This window comes from Meriones unguiculatus, chromosome 3 (assembly GCF_030254825.1).
Source record: "Meriones unguiculatus strain TT.TT164.6M chromosome 3, Bangor_MerUng_6.1, whole genome shotgun sequence".
Classification (NCBI taxonomy): Eukaryota; Metazoa; Chordata; class Mammalia; order Rodentia; family Muridae; genus Meriones; species Meriones unguiculatus.
In genome coordinates this window covers 163,369,178-163,391,022 of record NC_083351.1, presented here as the reverse complement: position 1 = coordinate 163,391,022, position 21,845 = coordinate 163,369,178, and the positions used below count along the sequence as shown (strand labels likewise).

General features: G+C 40.8%; 1 protein-coding gene across 4 annotated transcripts in view; it reads left to right on the top strand.

Moving 5' to 3' along the window:
• The window catches only part of Adamts3 (ADAM metallopeptidase with thrombospondin type 1 motif 3), a 217,431-nt gene that overhangs the window by 15,503 nt on the left and 180,083 nt on the right, over positions 1-21,845 (top strand). For all 4 annotated transcript variants that reach the window (XM_060381244.1, XM_060381246.1, XM_060381245.1 and 1 more), the window contains exon 3: positions 6,399-6,805. In XM_060381244.1, the coding sequence (XP_060237227.1) occupies positions 6,399-6,805 (407 nt within the window). The remainder of the gene's footprint in view (positions 1-6,398; positions 6,806-21,845) is intronic.

Below are 21,845 nucleotides of genomic sequence, written 5' to 3'. Positions count from 1 at the left end.
TTGTATAATTTTTTTCCACTTATTCTTTTATACATTACCCTCCCCCTACTCCTCCCCAGTGCCCCCCCCCACTTCTCCTCCTATCGCAATCCACACCCATTCTTTCTCCTGTTAGAAATCAAGCACCCCAATAATAATAATAGAATCCAATAAGATAAGCAAAAAACAAACATATCAATAACAAAAATACCCCAAATATGACGAAACAACCAGATAAGAAAAAGAGCTAAAGAAAAAGCACAAGAAACACATATAGATGTAGGGTTACACACCCTTGCACACATAGGAGCACCATAGAAACAAAACTGGGTGACATTTTATAAATGCAAAGGACGAGTATGGTTAAAAAAAGATGCCCTGACTTAACATTGTGAGACACAGAATCTCCAAAGGTACTGTTGAGTCCATTTTGTGTTGACCATCTGCTGTTGGACATGGGGCCTACCCTTTTTTATAGTTAATTAATCAATTTTAACTGACCTCAGTCCCTCTCTTTCCAGTTCTTACTCCCTGCCCCCATCCATCCCTACTCCCTTTCTCCTCAGAAAAGGGGAAGGTGTGGCCTACTCTTAAAAGAAGTTTATTTCCCAGCTCGACTCCTTCAGAAACAAACAAACAAACAAACAAAATCGTTTTCATTTGCAAGTGGCTCTACATTGGAGATAGCTTTTGGGTTATAGATGGGGTGTTTGTCCACTTCTCTCAGCTCTTAGACTCATGCAGACCCTATGTATGCTGGGGCAGCCGCTGTGAGTTCATATGTGGGTCAGGCCTGCTGTGTCAGGAAGGCCTTGTTTTCTTGGTGTCCTCCATTCCCTTTGGCTCTTACATTCTTTCCATCTCCTTTCAGCAGAATTCTCTGAGCCCTGAAGGGAGCGATTTGATGGAGACATTCCTTTTCGAGCTTAGTGTTCTGAGGACTGTCACTCTGTGCCTATAATCCGACCGTGGGTCCCTTGCATGTTGCCATCTGCAGGGACAGCAGCTTCTTTGATGTGGGCTGAGCAAGGCACTGATGTGTGAGGATAGCTGAATATTGTTAGGAGTAATTTTATTGCTTTGTCCCTTTAGCCTATCAGTGGTATTTGGTTTTCTCCTAGGTCCCTGGGCTCTCTAACTCTCAGGTTCTTGGCCACGCGAGCAGTGTTGGGAATGGGTTGCATCTTATGGAGTGGGCCTTAAGTGAAACCAGATATTGGCTGGCTACTCTGTTGAACCAGTATTTCCTGAAGGAAGATGACACTTACACATGAAGAGATTTATAGCTAGGTTGGCTTTTACCTTTCTTCCTTGGTAGCCTGTAGAGTACCGTCTCGTAAGGTACTGTGTAGGAACCATCTGTGCTGCTCCATGCTCAGTGAGTTCTGCAGGTGCTGTCTTCAGCAATAGGGACTTCCCATCAGTTTATGAAGAGCCGCTAAAGGTCTTGATTATTTGGAGGTTCCGTTGAGGTCACTTTGGCCAATGACTCAATTTGATGACAAGAGATACCCAGTTGGGGTTCTGTCTCATCTCCCTGGTTATTTGGCAATTTCATTTAGACCACCTTCATATATGTACATATTATAGGCAGCTTCTAAGGTACTAGGTTTCCAAATGGTGCCTCAAATGGCCCTTACTTTTAGCATCTCTCCTGGTATTCCCTTCCTTGCCCTTTTTCCCCTCCCCCTCCTTGTTTTATCCTCCTATTCCAGTCCATCTTCCTCATCCATCCATAACTATCTGTGCTTTTTCTCCTTCCTATGGAGGTCCATCCTGCATCCCTAATCTTTTACCCTGAACCTAACCTCTGTGTTTTTAATGGATTATAGCTTGCTTGTCAGTGACTTAATAGCTAACCTGGTATAAACAAATACATACCTTATTTCTTTTACTGGGTCTGAGTTACCTCATTTGGGATGATTTCTTTCTAGTTCTATTAATTTACCTATGAATTTCATGTTTTTTTTTAATTGCTGAGTATGAGCTGTCATTTGCTTATTGATCTTGGTCATTCTGAATGGTGGAAAAAGAAATCTCAAAGTAGTTTTTATTTTTTTTTCAGTCCCTTTTAGCCATTTATTGGATGTGTAGTTTGTAAAAATCTTTTTCCATTCTGTAGCGTGCCATTTTATCTCAACGATGATATACTTTGCCATAGGGAAGCTTTTCAGCAGCATAAGATTTTGTTTATCAATTATTGTTTTAAGTGCCCATGACCTTGGTATTTTGCTCAGAAAGTATTTTCCTGTGCCAGTGAGTTCAAGGCTATTCTCCACTTTCTGTTCTATCATATTTAGTGTACCAAACCTTATTTGAAGTCTTTGATTCACTTGGAGTTGAGTTTTGTGCAGGGTGATAAATATGGATCCATTTACATTCTTCTACATGAAACCATCCAGTTTAAGCAGTACCATTTGTCGAAGGTGCTATTTTCCAGTGTGTATTTTTGGCTTCTTTATTAAAAATGAAGTCTTCATGTGCCTTTGGACTGATTTCTGGATCTTTTCTATTCCGTTGATCAGAATGTTATATAATTTTTATCTTTTAAAATTGAACACAACATCTTCTTAATTAGTATGTTTACATTGTTAGTGGCTAGTGTTCACTGAGTCTCTGGGTACCATCAGGTGAACAAATACATGATGTTATAACTACTTCTAATGTCTAGTTGATAACCAAGGAACAACTCATGGAAAAGAAAGACCTTGATCAAGATGATAGTTGATTCAGCTTGTTGGTGTCTTACTTATTTCTCTTCACTCCTAACCATGCCTGGTGCTGTTCTAGAGAAGTTGGGTCTGTCGAGTACATACTTTTTAATTCGATAAGTGATTATTAGATATAACTTGGTTTTCTTATGTAAATGGAATATGCGATTTAAATGCTTTTGGTGGTTTTGGGTTTCTACCCACTTTCCCCATCTCTTCTGCCCAAACTAGAATCTATAGCCCTTTACAGAAATTACTGAAGCTGTACTATGTATTAGTTTTCCTTCATAGGACAGATCTTGAGAATTTGACATGAAATTTGCAGGCAGATGGTGGGAACTAGAAAAGATCATCCTGAGTGAGGTAACCCAGAAGCAGAAAGACACACATGGTATATACTCACTCATAAGTGGTTATTAGACATGTAAATATAGGATAAACATACTAAAATCTATACTCCTAAAGAAGCTAAACAACAAGGAAGGCCCTAGGGAAGAGGTTCAATCCTCATTCAGAAGAACAAATGCGATAGACATCAGAAGTAGGAGGAGGCAGGGAACAGGACAGAAGCCTACCATAGAGGGCCTCTGAAAGACTCTACTGATCGAGGTATCGAAGCAGAAGCTGAGACTCATAGCTAAACTTTGGGCAGAATGCATGAATTTAATGAAAGAAGTGGGGGGATAGAACTGGAGGGGACAGGAGCTCCAAAAGGAGACCAACAGAGCCAAAACAACTGGGCCCTGGGGTCCCTGCAGAGACTGATACCCCAACCAAGGACCATGTATGGAGAAGACCTAAATCCCAGGCTCAGATGTAGCCCCATAGACTCAGTCTCCAAGTGTGGTCCCTAGTAAGGGGAACAGGGACTGTCTCTGGTATGAAGTCAGTGGCTGGCTTTTTGATCACCTCCCTCTGGGGGGTGCAGCTTTGACAGGCCACAGAGGAAGACAATGCAGCCAGTCCTGATGAGACCTCATAGGCTAGGGTGGGATGGAAGGGAAGGAGGACCCCCCTATTGGTGAACTAAGGGAGGAGCATAGGGGGAGAAGAGGGAGAGATTGGGAGGAGACTAGGGAGGGGGCCACAGCAGGGATACAAATTGAATAAATTGTAACAAATGATAATAATATTAATAAAAAATAAATTGATAGCAAGTTGTTCCATCTGCACTGAAGGGGATGAGAATGTGGAGTGTGCTTTCATAGCCCAAGTGGTCAGAACTGAGCTTTCCCTCAGGTAGGTATCTCACTTGCTGTGTTAGGCTTAGCTCTGCTTCCTTTTTTAGAGGATAGGGGTAACAATGCTGACCTACTATGTTTGCTGTGTTTGAGATGCATTCCCAAGCACAATTCACAGAGCAAAGTATTTTGCCAATAAAAAGCAGACAGCTGGGGAGTTCCTTAGTTAGCTCCAGAGTGTTAGGGGTCATTGAGTTCATCTTTTTCCTAGTTCCCTTCACTCCCTACAGGACAATGACTGATTTAGGGTTCCATTTCAGAAATGATTCTTATGTAGACGCTTAAAAATGATTTATTAGTTAGCATCCAGGAAAGAGGTTTTAGGTAGCGTCTTTCTTTTAAATAAAAATTCAGAACACATTGTCTGAACTGGAACTGTCTCAGGGGTCTAGGATGCATGGCTTGCTGGCTATGCGATGCTCTCATTTTCCTCCTGGGTGTGGAGGGGCCTCCCTGCCTTCATATTCTCAAGTCTCTTAATCCAGGTATCAGTATGTTGTCTAGACTTCCTTGTGTGAATTCCATTCAGAGGAGATGGGAAATCCATGCATTAAATTTAAGCATTGTTCTCCCCTTCCCTTGAAGCAGTAAACTCATGGTTGGAGAAAGAGTTATAACAGAGTATTGGTGTAGGGAGATGCAGATGAGTAGAACTAGAAGTCAGTATGAAGCAGCATAAAAAAAGAAAAAGGAAAAAAGTGGTGGTGTGGTTACCAAAAACTAACACACATTGGACATATCCACCTGGCTGTAGACTCTGATGCATAGAAATTCTTATATTGGGCTATTATATATTAGTGTTGAGAGCTTCAAGTGAAGGAAGGCTGGTCCATTGTCCTTATGAAACTTATTTGGCCTTCTCAGGCCACATTCAAGGGCTTGATCCATACCTGCCTCCAAACGATTTTCCTCCATCACTCTGCTGCCCCTGTAACTCTTGTGTTCATTATATAATTTGCCAGCCCCATTCCAAGCCAGAATTCATGGAAATGTTCATGATGGGTTTGCTCCTAAGGGCGACCACCATGCCCTTGCTCACTCACCGAGGTGCTTTAGGGATGGGTAGCTGAGGGCTTAGGGTTGGAGACAAGCTCCACTCTGCTATGCAGAGTTTTCACTGTTCCTCTGCCTAATGATGCTCGCAGATCTGTTACTTGATTTATATACATAGCCAAGAGTGGTGTTTTGGTGAAGTGCATTGGTCAGTGTAGGTGGCAGAACACTGACATACACGTCAAAAATTCCCAAGTTGCAACAGGCCTCATCTGTCTTCTGGGACCTTATACTTGAGGATGCAACGATTCATTGTGGATCTTATTTTCTAAATGCTTTAACGGATGACAAGGATTCAATTTCTGTAGCCAATCATCACTTGTGAGTCAGTTGATTGTGTCAGACAACATGAACACCTTACAGGACTAGTTTTGGGTAAGGATTCTAAAATTGGGGCATCCTGAAATTCATGCTCACAGGTTCTCTTTCTCATGTGTGCTTTTATTTTTATTTTTATTTTTAAATGCTCGTTTCCCCGGCATTTCTTTTTTCCAGTATCTACTGTCCTTTTATCTTTTCCAAGGCCATACATTCAGATAACCTAGGGGAAATAGTCTTGACTGGCAGATATACTTTAGTATGTAAATGGCTACCTATGTTGTAAGGTTCGGTTCTAAATACATATGCAAATATACTCCCATTCCTTGGAAAGAATACAGTATAAAATGAGAATACTATGCTCTCATGTATCTGAATGTCAATTTATCAATTTATAGATTGTGGTTTCTTCTTTGGTCATACTCTTAGTTTTTTTTTTTTTTTCTTCTTCTTCTTCAAAATTAACTATTGTGGCATGGTGCCATAGTACAAGAGAGAGAAAAAAAGTGTATGGGTTTGCAGTATACTTTGGATTTATATTCAAGATTCATAATTGGCTGAGTTTGGAATCAGGCCCTTCTCGAATTTCAGTTTCTTTATCAGTGGTGTGTGATGGTCAGGGATGTTAGGCTGAAAAATAAACTATAGTGTATTAAATTAAAGTATAAGCCCTAAGTTTGTGGTAGAAGCAGTATAGGGAAAATACTGAGTTTGGTATAAATTCTAGGATTCTACAGGGGGAAAAAAATCAAGAAATTTTATATAATAGTAACTTTGTTAAAATTTCTCATGGCAATCCTGAGTTATTTAGGGAGTATGCCCTAATTTTAAATAAACCAGATATAGTTTATAGAAACATATTAAATATAGCAACAAAGTATAGATTTTCATGATTTAATATGCTTTTTAAAACAACAATAATTAATAAATTATCTAAGCGCACTTGATGAATGATTTTCGTTACCAAAATGTATTATATGTGATTGGGCTCAGCTATAGCTTTCATTGCAAAGTCTGGCTTAGCTCTGTGAGGTGGGATTGTATGCTGTGTTATCCTGCTGTCTGACGTCTTACAACTCTCTTTCTCGCCCCACAGATTTACCAATAGAGAGATATGGAGAGTATGAGCTGGTGACACCAGTCAGCACGAATCTAAAAGGACACTATCTTTCCCATATTCTTTCTGCCAATCACAAAAAGAGGTCACCGAGGGACTTGTCGTCCAACTCAGAACAAGTGTTCTTCAATGTCACAGCATTTGGAAGAAAATTTCATCTTCGACTAGAGCCGAACACGCGCTTCATCGCCCCTGGAGCTGTTGTAGAATGGCATGAGACCTCTCCAATGCCTGGGAATACGACTGACCCTGGAAATGCCAATCCACACGGAAGTGCTTCAGAAGCAATCAGGAGATCAGAGCCCTTGCAGACTAGCTGTGCTTATGTCGGTGACATCATGGACATTCCCGGAACCTCTGTTGCCATTAGCAACTGTGATGGTCTGGTAAGACTCATTTCCTTTCCTGTGTGAACATGGGAGTGTGAAGGTCTTGGCATTTGATGTGTCTTCAACATTGCAAGGTAGAGATGGAAAGAAACCTAAACTCATGGGCAGCTTGGTGGATCTGGCAGGCTCCCTCTGCCCTGCAACTGTTATAGTTACGTATATGGTCTTGTGAATATTACAACCTCCTGGATTTCCTGAGCCATTTGACTTCAGGAGCTTTGTCCCATTTGGAGGACTAGAAAAAGATAACTAATAAGTCTTGACAAATTACAGTGTTGTTCTTGCTATGCCAGTCCATTTCTAGTTTAGAAGCACTGAGATATCCAGCCCTGGAATTGTCCCCACTCTTCTGTAGCATTGCAGGAAACTTCTGCTTCTATAGACTTCTATATAAGTCTATCCCCACATTACCCAACCAACTCTGGCCACAATTCTGTTAATAGGTTTTTTCCTGCTATCCCTAAGATGGCCATGGTCCCCAAGCCTGCCATGCCTATAATACACCCAGCCTTTGATGCCCTTTGGCAGAGGGTGTTGGCCTGCTTCACCTTCTTGCTTTCTTCTCTGGAGTGAGTTCAGAGGGAGAAGTTATGATGATGGCGGGTGTTTTACACTGAGGTAGGAAGACACTGTTGCTGGAGACCATAGATGAACATTTACTTTCTCCACAGAGTTCCGCCGTGTGCCCTATCTCACCATCAAATCTCTTATTTGAGTAGCAGCATCTCATAAGTCTAAGTTTACCACAACACAGGGACATTTGATAGAATCTTTATGTCACGAGTTGAACCATAGAAAGACATTAAATTTTTCTAGACTCACTAATACACAGTTGCCTTGTTAATTCTTCTAGTTTGTCATCAGAGGGAACTGGTTGGGAGTGGTGGAACAGAGAAGTTAATTGCTTTTCTGGGTTACTGGAGTTCAGTGATTTCCTTCTGGGCTGCTTTTAAGATCCAGGGAGATTATCAAGTGCTAAGGTTTTCCACATTAAGAAAAAATTTACTTCTAATGTTTCATGAAAGGACTAGGGTTTATCTAGTAAAAATAGTATGTAAAAGGACAAACTCAGGAAAGGTCCGGTTGAAAAAGATGGGATGTGTTCTTTTTCCCCCCTTTCCTTCTTATCTTCATATCTTTGGTTCCCCGAGGGCCAGAGGAGAGCCTTGATAGTCTATCAGGGACTCTTTAAAGTTAACATTAACCATTTAATAATGATAGATGAATGTCTTTTTTCTAAATCATTAGGTAGCCACATCTGGTGAATATCAGAGACATTTTATCCTTGTTGGATCTTTGGGCAAGACCAAATGAACCCTGTGGGCAGTTGCCAACTGCTAGCAAAAACATCCCCAGGACTCCTGCTTTGGGATCTGGTCCCTTCAAAAACATGCTTATTGCTGTGCTTGCTTCAGTGAGTCTGGCTCCAGAGGCCCTTTTTTAACCAAGTCTGTTTTGAAAGAATCAGACAGTGTGCATGTGATTGAGAACATTTGGTAATTGTAGATTCAGCTCAATCTGGTAAGTGAAATGTTTGCCACTAAAAATAGGCACAATCACATAGGCACTTGGTGGGTACTTTAGAGAAGCCAGGTGTAGGGAACTGACCTTTAAAATGCCAATGGTAGACATCTGCTTCTGGGAGCTGAAGCTACTTTCTACGGGCCAGTGGCCTCTTCCTTTTTTGTTCACAGAGATAGATGCCCATGGATGTGGCTGTGTACCACTTGGCTATGGGATGGAGGGGAGGACAAAGCCTTTCTGGTTTACATGCTAATTTAAGAGACTCTGAGGAAGAGGATTGAAACTGTGTTTCGAGGTCGACGTGAGGCTCTTTTAAGGTGATAGACTCCATACAACGTGGTGTGGGCATGCTAAGGGTTTCCCGCTTACTTAGTCTATGACACCATGACGCTTGCTTGCTTGCTTCTTAACCTATACTGTGCTTTGTCCCTCCAGGCCATACAGCAGCTGACATTCTCAAGTTTTATGTGACCCATATGAGCTTTTGCTTACAGCATTTTCATGCAGCTAGGAAGCCAGTCTGTACTTACTTAGAATAAAGAGTGATGGGTTAGCCCAGTCTTTAATCATAATTATATTTCAAGTCAGTTCATAAGAGATGTAGATTCTGGAAGGTACTGAAGAAACATATAAATGACTGTGAAACTTACATTCCTTCTGGGCAAATTATACTTGAAATACAAAGAAAAAAGCATCATGGACATGACATGATACCTTGGGGTGATGGTACTTGGAGATCACAGAGTTCCTTAAGCTAAGTCTAGCCAAGAGTCCCTCAGACTTGGTGTTTGTTCTTCACAAAATCTGACTGTAGAAACACCGATACAGTTAGGACAGTACTGGTACACTTATATATCACTTGATGGAGGAGGTCGACAATGAAGTCGGTCAGCCTTGTCTTTGTCTTCACTGAGGACTAGAAATAATATATGCAAAGACATCATCAGAGAATAAGTGTGATGTCTAGGTTAGAGTCGGGAACTTTAGATGATGGAAAGATGATGTCTGCCTTGGATGATAGTAGATTTGATGGAAAAAGCTATACTTGCAGTGCAGGAGAGTTAGGAAGGTGAGCGTGTATGTCACCGTAGTCAAAGGATGGAGGGAAGGAAGGGGAGGAAAAAATTGAAGGAGAGTTGTGTGGCCATGTGACTGGTGAGAGCTTGAGAACATTGATTCCATGAAGGTGGTGGCCCACAAAGCAAAGATCTAGGAGGGTCAATGTAGAGTAGGCTCACAGTTACTAGAATGTTGGATAAGGAAGATAGACTATGAAGGGAAGAAAGGAAAAGACGGATGTCTTACAGCGTTCAAATGCATGGCTAATGCTGTCATTGACACCTGGATGTTCAGGGAGACGACAGGGCAATGATTGAGGGACCTCAGTGCTCTTCATAGAAATGTCCTCTAATGGTGTGTGCTTTTTGCTGTGGGTGTCTAGACAGGTTTGTACAAATAGCAGTTCTTCTTCTAGACTTCCTGGAATTTTATGGGAGAAGTATGGATTTGGATTTTGGTTGGTTCCCATAATCTCAGGCTCCACGGTCTTTATTATGTTTTTTTTTTTAAACTTCCAAGATTACTTTTTATTAGAATGTAAAAGCCCATTACTAATATCAGTTAATAAAGCAAACTCCGTGCTAATTTCACATTCTGAGAAGGTAATCACATTACAGTTTCATATTTATATTGAAGTACTTGATTAGTAAATGGCAGAATCATTCATTTACTAAACAGACTGGTGAGCTGTCTAATTTTATATCAACTTGACACAAGTTTATAGTCATCTGAGAGGAGGGAACCAAAATTGAGAAACTGCCTCCAGAAGGCTGGGGCGCAGACTAGCCTTTAGGGCATCTTTATAATTACTTTTTCATATGAAAGGGTCCAGCCCATTGCAGGTGGGCCATCCCTGTGTCTGGGTTCTATAGGAAAGCAGGCAGAGCAAGTCATGAGGCAAAAGCCAGTATCTCTGACCTTTAAATTTGAGTTTAATTCCACTCTCTAGGAAGATGTGTGTGTGTGTGTGTGTGTGTGTGTGTGTGTGTATTTTTCGATCTGGTGTGTTTCCTGCACCTTCTCACATATTTAAGCTCTGATCACATTTTTTCATTCTATCTCTAAGGAGTGCTTCTAAAGTTTTTAAGAGATGTCTGCTTGTAACACACTTTTACACAGAAGTTAAAGTAAAATGTAGATGAAGATAATATAATTTTATCTAATCAATGTGGTGTAACTCTTGAGGACAAACCATTAATACAATACTTCTATCAATAAGGGAGCTGATATTTATTCATACTTTATGTTGTATTGTTCTATATAGGTATGTGTATATATGCTCACATCTAGAATATATATGTCTACACAGATATGAATTATAAATATAAATAAACGCATATTACATACTGGGGACAATCAGCTCTACACATCAGTCAAGAGAAACACAACCAAATATAAAGATGCATTATTAAATTATAATTGTGTAAAATTAACTGTAGAGCATATTATACACTTCCTGAAGAATTTTGCAGCTGCTCCCTATTGGCCTTGCAATGAGCTAGAAAGTTAGCAGTAAAATTCCTGAGAGTTGATGGGATGCTAATTATTTCCCTTTAAGCAGTCTGTGTTCTTCGTAACTTGCAAATAACAGAAAAACGTATATCTCTGTCTCAACATAAAAATTTAAGGCGGGGCTGGAGAGATGGCTCAGTGGTTAAGAACACTGCTCTTCCAGAGGTCCTGAGTTCAATTCCCGGCAACCAAAAGGTGGCTGGTAACCATCTATAATGTGATCTGGTGCCCTCTTCTGGCATGCAGGTGCACATACAGATAGAGCACTCATACATTAAATAAATAAATCTTTCAAAAAAATTTAAACGGGGATTTAATTTGATGATAAGTGCTTGCCTATTGCAATTGTAGCCCTGGTTCAATTACAGTAATTCAGAAAAGGAAAATCAGCCCTCCAGCTTGTGTAGTTTTTTATCATATTGAATATATTTCAGTAAAATATGTGGTAACTGAATGTTGTTGGTAAGATTTCCAGTCATTTGAAAGCTGCCAATAATTAAATTTTTATGGAGTTGATGTTATATGAGAATTCTCCCCTGCCCTCTTTCTCCTTTTCTTGTCTGTCCTCCTTAGCTCCCCTCCTTTTCTTGTCTGTCAGGTCATTGAACCCAGTGCCTCCTCATTCTAGGAAGGTACTTTTTCCACTGAGCTACATCTCCCCTCCCAATGAGACTTGCCAGTTGTTTAGGGGCTAACATCCCTCATCCCTGTGTTCAAGGGTCACCTATAGCTATGTGTTGTTTGATTTTCACACTCATTCTGGGGCTGGCTATTATATGCATTATTGATGTTTTCAGCTATGTTTGTAGAACTATGTTTGCTTTTCTTCAGTGCTTCATTTTCATATATTTTATGACCTGTTATTCTGTATGTAAGTATCTATGATTATTAGATGTTTTATTAGTATACATCTTCGTTTGTCTCTTGTAACTTGCTTTGTAAAGTCCATTTTGCCCATTATTATTAATATATAGGCTGATACTTTAAAAATTAATTTGTCTTTGGATCTAAAGTGATTTTCTTATAAACACGGTTTAGTTGGATCATGATTTTTCTTTATTTTATTATATGTGTTTTCCTTCATTCTGTCTTGTCCAAGATTTTTCAAATGGCCATTGATTTTTGCAACAAATGTCAGCACACACAAAGTTTTAAAAAAGGTTCGGTGATGAAGTTGAATGTTCTAGCCAAGGCTCTCTTCCTGCTTGTTTTCTATCCTTCTCTAAAGGGACCAATGGGTTCTTTTACTAGGTCTTACCTGCGGAATATTGGAATTTGCAGGTGAGACCCAGAGTCTGAGGTTTGGGTTAAGCTAGGAGGGCAGTCTGAATGTCTATTCTTTAGCAGGAAAGAACTTGCCTTGGGTAAGGAATCCTTTGTGGTACCTCTGAGAAACAAAGAACTCTGTGTGTGGTGTTCCTTTGAGTAATAATAGGCTGTACAGGGCTTAGAAGGATATTTCCTAAACTCTTAAATTGTACAGGAATTCCCTATGATGTAGTAAGGACACAGGCCTGGCCCCCTCCCGCCGCCACACACATTGTTATCTGGTGAACTCTATACCCATCCAAATTTCTTTTTTTTTTTAACATTTATTATTATTATTATTTATTACAATTTATTTAATTTGTATCCTGGCTGTGGCCCCTTCCCTTGTCTCCTTCCAATCCCACCCTTCCTCCCTCTTCTCCACCTAGGCCCCTCTCCTAGTCTACTGATAGGGGAGGTCCTCCTCCCCTTCTATCTGACCCTAGCCTATCAGGACAGGTTGCATTGTATTCCTCTGTGGCCTGGCAAGGCTGCACCTCCCCAGGGGGAGGTGATCAGAGAGCCTGTCACTGAGTTCATGCCAGAGAAAGCCCCTGCTCCCCTTACTAGGATACCCACTTGGATCCTGAGTTTATAGGCTACATTTGAGCCTGGGTTTTAGGTCCTCTCCATGCATAGTCCTTGGTTGGGTATCAGTCTTTGCAGGACTCCCAGGGTTCAGGTTTTTGGCTCTATTGGTCTCCACTTGGAGCTCCAGGTTTTTCTATCTCCTGCTTCTTTAATAAAATTCCACGTCCTCTGCCCAAAGTTTTGCTACGAGTCTTAGGCTCTGCTTTGATACTGCAATAAGTACTGTCTTTCAGTACTTATTGTGTGCTGAAAGACAGTACTTATGGTGTCTGTGTGGTAGGCTCCTATCCTGTTCCCCATCTTTTCCTGCTTCCGACATCTATTGCATTTGTCCTTCTGAATGAGGGATTGAGCATTCTTCCCTAGGGTCTTACTTGTTGTTTAGCTTCTTCAGGAGTATAGATTTTAGTATGTTTATCTTATATTATATGGCTAATATCCACAGAAAGACATACATGATATATACTCAGTCATAAGTGGATATTAGCCATCCCAATTTCTTATCCTGAAATCTTCACTCCCAATAATACCACAGACTGTGACTGTATTTGGAGAAAAGACATTTTAGGTGATTAAGAAAAAAATGTGGCCATTAGAGTGGGCCTTGATCCACTGTTCTGAAAAGAAGTGATTAGAACAAAGACAGGCAAAGAAGGAAGACCATGGAAGAATATGAGGATGAGAAGGTATCTGCACGCCAAGGGGAAAGGCCCCAGGAGATCCAGTACTACCAGGTTCATGAGGGGGATCTTCCAGCCTCCAGAGCTGAGACCACATACTTCTGTTGCCTAAACAGCCTCACCTGTGGTGTTCTGGTATAGTAATTCCAGACACCCTTAGTTCATGCTGCAAAAAAAGCAGTGTACCACGGACATGATTCTTTTTTTTTTTTTTTTTTTTTAGTTACTATAACTTGACAATTTCATATCCTGTTTCTAATGTGTTCTGCTCACATTCACTGCCCCTCCCTCTGTTAACCTACTCTCATCTTCATCACCTCTCCCGTCATCCTGTCTTTTTGTCTTTTGACCAGCTGAATTTAACTGTCGGTTCATAGCATCTGCCTCTGATTGTACAGTACCTGCATGCACTGTGCCCATACATATTCAGTTCCGGATCACAGGCCTGAGGGTTCATGGTCTTGATTCCTCCTTGGTGTCTTACTCAGGCTCAGTGAGGGATCACACTGGGGAGTGAAGTGACAGCAGTAGCTTCCTTGCTAATTTCCATGACCTCACTAGCTCTGGTTAGCTGCTTAGGTTTCAGTGCCAGGCATGATTTTGCTCTTATTGATTGGGCCTTAACTCCAACTAGACAACTGTTGGCTACTGCCAACATGTGAGTGACAATATTGCACCTGTAGAAATATCAGGCTGTGCTGGTAATTGTTACAGTTCATTGGTACCACTGTTAGATAGGACTGTTTATTGCTTCTCGCTCTTGACAGCTGACATTGGACTTTCTGGTACTATGAAAAAAACAGAGTGTAGAAAGGCTTTCAGGCTAGATCCCCCTTAAATATTCTGAGTCTTGTGTTTGAAGTGTATGGTGTCTTCATCAAAGCATCTTCCCTTCAACTTCCAAGAGGCAGCCAAGGGCAACAGCAATAGCCTACATTGTATTGAGAGTCACTTGGACTACCCTGACTAACATCTCAAACAGAGGTTTCTCACGCCTGTAACTGGGGCTTTATTAGACAGTATGCAGCTCTTATACAGAGCATTGTCAGCCGCTGTCATCTATATCTATTGATCGATAGATACATATGACAAATATATATATATATACTCTATCTATCATCTGATGTGGATACATATACACTTTTGTGTAGTGTGCTTCTTAAATCATGTTGTAAACCATTATCAAAAATAATAGCAGCTTTTATAATGTTCCTCTATTGAATCTACCTTTATTGAGATAGTATTTTTTTCATATGGTTTCAGCAGGATGCATTTTATTCCTTTATTTCTGCCTGTATGACTGTTGATATCTTTTACAAATGGAACCTAATAGTAACACATTATTTTGGCTTTTGTTTCAGAACATCTAAACTTCTTCCTCAATTTTGAGAAAAAGTTTTTCTGGACATAGAATTCTTTATTGATATTTTTGTTTTGAATTTTTATCAGCATATAATTATACACAATAATAGGTTTTATTTTGACATTTTTATACATGTACATAATCTATGTTATTTATAATATTCAGTACTCCTCATCTCCCTCATTATTCTCTCGTGCACCCTTGACTCTTCCTAACTTCCCTTCTCTTTCCAAGTAGCTCCTTCTCTTGCACTTTCATATCTTTTTTTTTTTAATGTGACCCAATGACTGAGCATGAATAAGCATTTGTTCAGGGAAGTATGAACATGTTACCATCAATTACACCATTGAAAAAACATGCTGGCCCCCCCCAGTCAATTATTCAGACATTATTTATCTTGTAACATTTTGACTGTATCTGACAACTGCCCTTTGATCTCTAAAACTACTTATGAGAAATGCTGCTGAGAACCATACTAAGGCTGTACTATGTCTGCCATCTCCTCTGCCTAGCTGCTTCCCGCTTCCTCCCTTTGCCTTCGTCTACTAGATTTGTAGTTGGTGCTTTTGGATATAGTATCTGTTGGTTTTGTTTATATTTTTGTTATTTTGAGATTGTAGTTTAACTACAACATTTTCCCTTCCCTTTCATCCCTCCAAACCCTCCTGTAGACCATCCCTGCTCTCCTACACATTCATGACCTTTTTTGCACTATTATTTCATGCATATATATAAATGTATCTACATATAGTTTCCTAATAATAACTTGTTCAGTCTGTATAATGTTACTTGTATGTATGCTTTTAGGGCTGACCATTTGGCTCTGTATAACCAACTGGTGTGCTCTTCCCTAGGGAAGATCAAAGAATTTGAATTATTTTACCCCTCTGGATGCAGTTTAAGAGCATGAGGAAAGGGGCTATGTAGCTCTAACTATTGAGGAATTCAATTTTGAACTTGAATGACATTATCAAAGTGGGCTTGAGGGGGATTTAGTATGCTCTTGTTGACCCGACAGGATTTTCTAATGCCAATTTAAAATGCGGGCAATTTCTAGAAAGCCTACTTTTCCATCTGACAATTGATTTAAAGGTAGAAGATGTGTATGGGAAGAAAGGATTGTGTTGCCTCTTTCTCAGGTGTCATTTGACCATAGCAGGTCTTTAAGGTTGTCTCTGGAGCATGTGACTCCTGAGAGAATATGAGAAGTACTGAATGAGGGAATTTGCAAACATTAGCAATGCAAGTACAGTGGGAAACATTGTATATAGCACTGCCCATGAAATACCGTGCTCTCAGGATGGCGATTAGACTTTTAGGGTAATACCTCCTTTGGAAAATCAGGATATTTGATCTTGCTTAGAATGGGCCAGTATTTCAAGCTTTTCTGACTGGCTTTGTATAGGCCTTCAAGTTGCATACCTGGTTCTGAGGAGGGTATTTACTGGCTGCCAAATGTAGCGATGTGCATCCAAATAAAGTTAAGTCACCATGAGACCTCTGTTTGGTCAGCTGCACCTCACAGCTAAGATTGGCTTCAATTGTGGGACCACATCTAGACTTACTCTATAAGGATGGGCAGAGAATTTAATTGCTCCTATCCCCTAACTACTGATATAAAGTTGTCAGAAAAGGATCTCATTTTATAATCCATGTTTAGAAGAAAATAGACAGATGTGAATCTAGGGGAATCCTCTGAATTTGGTATAGTTTTCATCCTACCATACAGTTATTCTTTTAAATACTTAAAACTAAAGTGTCAGTTAGATCATTGTGTTCTTTGTTCACTTGCTTAATACTCTGTTTTGAAACATTTTGTAAACCTGACAAATTATGTGGTGAATTGTTCTATTCTACATCATCGTCATCACTATTATTGCTATTAGTATGGTGTGAGTATGCATCGCAATGGTGTGTGTATAGAGAACTTGGTAGAATCTACATTCTTCTTCCACCTTTATATGAGTTTCAGGGATCAAACTCAAGATTACAGGGCAGGCGGTTTACCTGCTGAGCCATCTCATTGGCCCCAATTTGTCCTACCTTTTAATCATTAGAAATATAAAATTACTGGTCAGAATCCTGATGGGTTCAGATAACACTGTCTACTCCCTGCCTACCCTTCTTGTGAAGCAGTTAAGGCATTCATGGACCTCCTTAACTGTATTGGGTCTCATGGCACAGTCACAAACATTCTCAGTTTTTAGTATGGACAGATCTCTGTGGCTTCAGGAAACTAAACTTTGGAAGCGTAGTAACTATTAGCTTCCCGAGGTTCCTTCTAGGGCAGTGTTCTATGATTCTGTAGTTAGGGTTTGTGTTCTTTGTCTTTAACGGACAGCGCATTCCTGGCCAAGGGAGAGAGAGAGAGAGCTGCTAGTGTCACACTGACCCTTGCTAATGAATAATGACAAGCGTTAGCTGTTTACTCATGGTCTGGAGTGGAAATTGTATGAATGAATGTTCGTATTTCCAGACTCTGGGATACACTTACTTTCTAACAATGCGTTATTCGTTGTTTTGATAGTGAGTTTTGTGTTCTTAAAGGCTCCAAGGACCCTGACTACTCTTACAGTTCTGGAATGTGTTGTAGCTTGGCTCCAAATGAGATGAGGACGTGTAACTATTATAATGTAAAAAAAGATATTATTATGAAGTTACGTAGAAGGAGGTATCGCTTACATGGGACAGGCCAGTCATTTAAGGATAGGGATATCATGCTGCTGTATGGAGACTTCCTTCTCGCAAGGAGAGCTTCTCATGAGGTGATTTGATGAGTGTTCAGCCAGCCAAGGATAGTCCTTGTTTTTGCAGGTATCTGGGTATCTTCATAAACCTATGAAAACATAGGTTTATGGGCATAACCCTAGACTGTCAGACCTACTAAGTCTTCAGGGGGTTCCAAAACATCTTTCTTGTCTCTAATCCTTTCTCAGGGAGTACCAGACTCCAATTCTTGATTTGTTTATAAGCCAGAATGCTACATGCTAGTTTTCCTTGGGTGTATTTGTCAGGGTTCTCTAGAGGAACATATATGAGTGTATTGATTTTATCAGAATGACGTACAGGCTGTGGTCCAGCTAGGGCAACAATGGCTGACTACCAATGGAAGAGCCAAGAATCCAGTAGCTGTTCAGTCTCTGAGATTGGATGTCTCAGCTGGTCATCAGTATACACTGGAACCCCCCCCCAAAAAAAAAAATAGGCTCAAATGTCAATGATGGAATAGGATTTCCAGTGAAAACAAGGACAGGCAAAGAGAGCAAGCTTCCATCTTCAGCGTACTATATATGCAGCCAGCAGAAGGTAGAGCCAAGGGGAAAGGTGGATCTTCTCACCTCAAAAGAACCAGATTAAAAGTGATTCTTCCCACCTCAAATGGTTTAATTAAGAAAAAAAAATCCTCACAGTTGTACCCAGCTGTTTGGGTTGTAGTTGATTCCAGATGTAGTTAGGCTGACAACTCCTTACACCAGCTGGGCTGCTTTCTCTGGTAGAAATTTTAACTTCTTTGTTTGTTTGTTTGTTTGTAATGCTGTCTTGGCCCTTGCCCACTGCTCTGTCATAATTCCAGTCAGCTAGACTCAGCACATGTCAGCCTCAGACTGAATTCAGTATGTAGAACTATAACTTCCTCTCAGGCCCCTTGGCTGGAAGCTACACATTCTTTGGAATCACACACATGAGTGCCATCTTCCTGGTGTGTGGCCGGTCAGGTTCTGGTAGAAACTCAGTAAATTTGAACAAGTCTTTTAACAGGCATCGAGCCTTGATTTCCTCCTCTGACTGGGGCCAGTATTTCCTGATCCAGCTATAAGGTGGTTATTGGTGTTGTTTCAGTGCTTGTGAGTTTCCAAAGATGTTTTTCTCCTACTGAATGGAGGTGGGTTGTGCCTTGAGCATCACGATTCTTGAGACTGTCAGTCATCCCATGCTTTTGCAGGCTAGGACTATCTGTTCTCTCAGATCCCTGTGTATCAACTGTACAGGCTGCTGACACACCTGCTGTGTGCTTTACTCGGCTTCATCTACGTCTGTACTTTCAACCTATTCCATTCCCTCTGACTTGGAGGCTTTGAGTCCTGTCTACACAGCTCTTGGATGTCATTGGCCGTGACCGCTCTTCTCAACTGTAAACTTCTGTGTTCATGTTGCTGCCTCTCCATCTCCACTGACACATCTAATGGAATGGAGCCAAACTACAAATTGAATAAGGCCAAAGATTGGTGCTTGATTGCTACTCTGGTGTGCCTTACTTTGAAAAGAAATGGAGGCACTTTTTACTCAGGTCCACAATTGAAGCTTATTCTAGATTATTCTTTCTAAGATCATCTCTCCTAGTAAATTTAATAAAAACACACTTTGGACTCATTCTTTGGAGATAATGCACTACTCTGAAATACTAACTTAGTTAAGGTCAGTAGAACAAACTGACACTTCCTTCTGAGTCCTGAGCATGAATATCTCCTTGTTTAAAGCCAATGTCTTATGTAGTTGGAACCCACATGGAACTACAGGAAATATCAGAACTATATGAAGATACAGGATGGCAATCTCTGACCCTGTAACCTGTCCCCAGCATCCCCAGGCTTCGGGAGCCTTAACTGAATAAAACTTCTGAGCAAACAGTCTCTCTTCCTTCTTCCCCTTTGGTACATAAAACTGTGCAACTGTAACTCTTGGTTTCTTGACTATTTCTCCTCGAGAGACCATAGCAGAACCTCTCAATGAAGAACAGAAATACCCATAGTCCTTTGTCTAGGGTTCTTTGTAAACTTTCCTCCTTCTAGGCATCCACTTTTGCATGTCTGTTGGTGTTGTCTTTGTTCAGGTCTTGTTTAAGCAGCCATGTTTATTCCTTAACTTTTATCACTTGGTGTAACTCCCATGGTTCTTTATGTTCTTGTGAAGGAAGTTTTGCCTTCTCTGCTTCTTGAGAGAGTGTGAGGAGACTGATTGATACCTGGATCAAGCTAGACTGAATCGTCCATTCAGTCACTTTTGATGGAGTATCTAATATGTGTCTAGAATCCTGAATGCTGTGAATGCACCAGAGAACAAAACTAGGTGTAGAATTTATTGCCATGGAATTCAGAGCATGGAATACATTGCCATACTATTTTAGTCTCTCAGCAGAGTGAATAATGAAAAGGTGTCATAGTGCTATAAAGAAAGGGACAGTACTTTAGAAAATAAGTATAAGGTTAAGTGACCTGGGCTAGGGGTCTAGGCAGAGATTATTTGGAGAAGAGCCAGGTGAGCTGTCTTAAGAGTCAGAGGTGTTTTTTTAGAAGTGTTTTTTTTGTGAAGGAAGAGCACTGTGAGATTATAGAGTCAGATTATCAGGGATGGCTGAGGCAACAGGAGCTTTAGGAGTGAACTCATTTGTTACAGCTATGGTAAACATTTTAACATTTATTCTAGCCAAAATGTATGAGTACCACCATGCCAAGCACCCTTGACGAAATGATCTTAATCTTGTCAAAAATTCTGACTTGTAGATGAGTGTCTTAGTTAGGATTCTATTGCTGTGAAGGGATATCATGACCATGGCAACTCTTACAAAGGAAAACATTTAATTGGGGCTGGTATATGGTTTCAGAGGTTTAGTCCATTTATCATTATTGTGGGAAACATGGCAGTGTCCAGGCAGACATGGTGCTGGAGAAGGGGCGGAGAGTCCTGCATCCTGATCCGAAGGCAGCAGAAAGAGACTGTGTGCCACACTGGGTGTAGCTTGAGCATAGGAGACCTCAAAGCCTGCCCTACAGTGACACACTTTCTCCAACAAGGTCACACCTCCTCATAGTTCCTCTACCTATGGGCCAAGCATTAAAAAAACAGGAGATATAGGGGCCTTTCCTATTCAAACACAAAGAGGAATCCAGGGAAGTGAGAATCTTATCAGGCTTCACAAAACTCTCAGCCACCTGCCTGCCATCCGAGCTTGCAGTTTTGGTCGTTCTGATGCCTGGTGAGGTTTCTTAATATTCCACTTGCACAACTTGAATTAAACATAGATACACCTATGCATAACCCTATGCATGTTTATATTCCTTGTTTATACATATATATATAATTCATACAAAGCTGTGTAGATCTTACATAACTTAACCCATATAGGTGTTATGATATGTTAGGATATATACTATGATCTATGTAATTATATATTACATATTATTTTACTGTATTTTTTAGTCTAAAGATTGGATTTGGGGGACGAGGGGGCAGATAACAGTGCCAGGCATTCTTTCTTTTCCTATAGTTGGTAATTCAGATGTTTGCTGTGCACCAACTGGCTGCATGACACGCTGGGTGAGCTTGTAGGTCTCCACTCTCATTTTAAACTCAGTACGGAGAAGGTCTGTAATCAGGCAGTTTGACTGTTAATGGGATTAGTAGCAGGGCATATAGAAGAGTGCTGGGAATTAGGAAACGGAGCTGAGTTGTTGTCTCTCCAATTCGGTTTCATCAGGTGAGTGACTTCATTAGCGCCTGTGAAAAATCCATGCCTCAGGCCTTATCCTCTCCTCTGAAAGCAGCTCATCTCCAGCCACAGTAGCTGCTTATAGCTTTAAATAGCACAGACGTGGCCTCTGCCAGCTTCCCGAGCCAGCTAGGGTTACGGTGGGGCCAGGGTAGCACTGACTATGCGGTCTGTGCGAGGCCAGGGAAGGGGTTAGTGAGTTGGCCAGCTGCCTGGGCACCGGTGCAGGGGAGTCATGGAGCAGCACAGTAATTTCCTGCTTTGGGTGAAGCCACAGAAAGGCTAGTGCTGGCTAAGCCTGGGCTTTCACATTCTTTTGTGGTACTTCACTGCCCACTCCCCTCCCACCCAATGTTTCTTGCAAAGGAGATTTTTGATTTGTGCCGTTCCCAGGTTCATAGGGATGGCTTAAGGAGATGAGAAAGGCTTCTCCCCTCTCCAGTTCCTCTTCATTTGCCTAGGATTTCCACTGTTAGAAAATACTTATGTCACACTCTGTCATCATGGATTCCT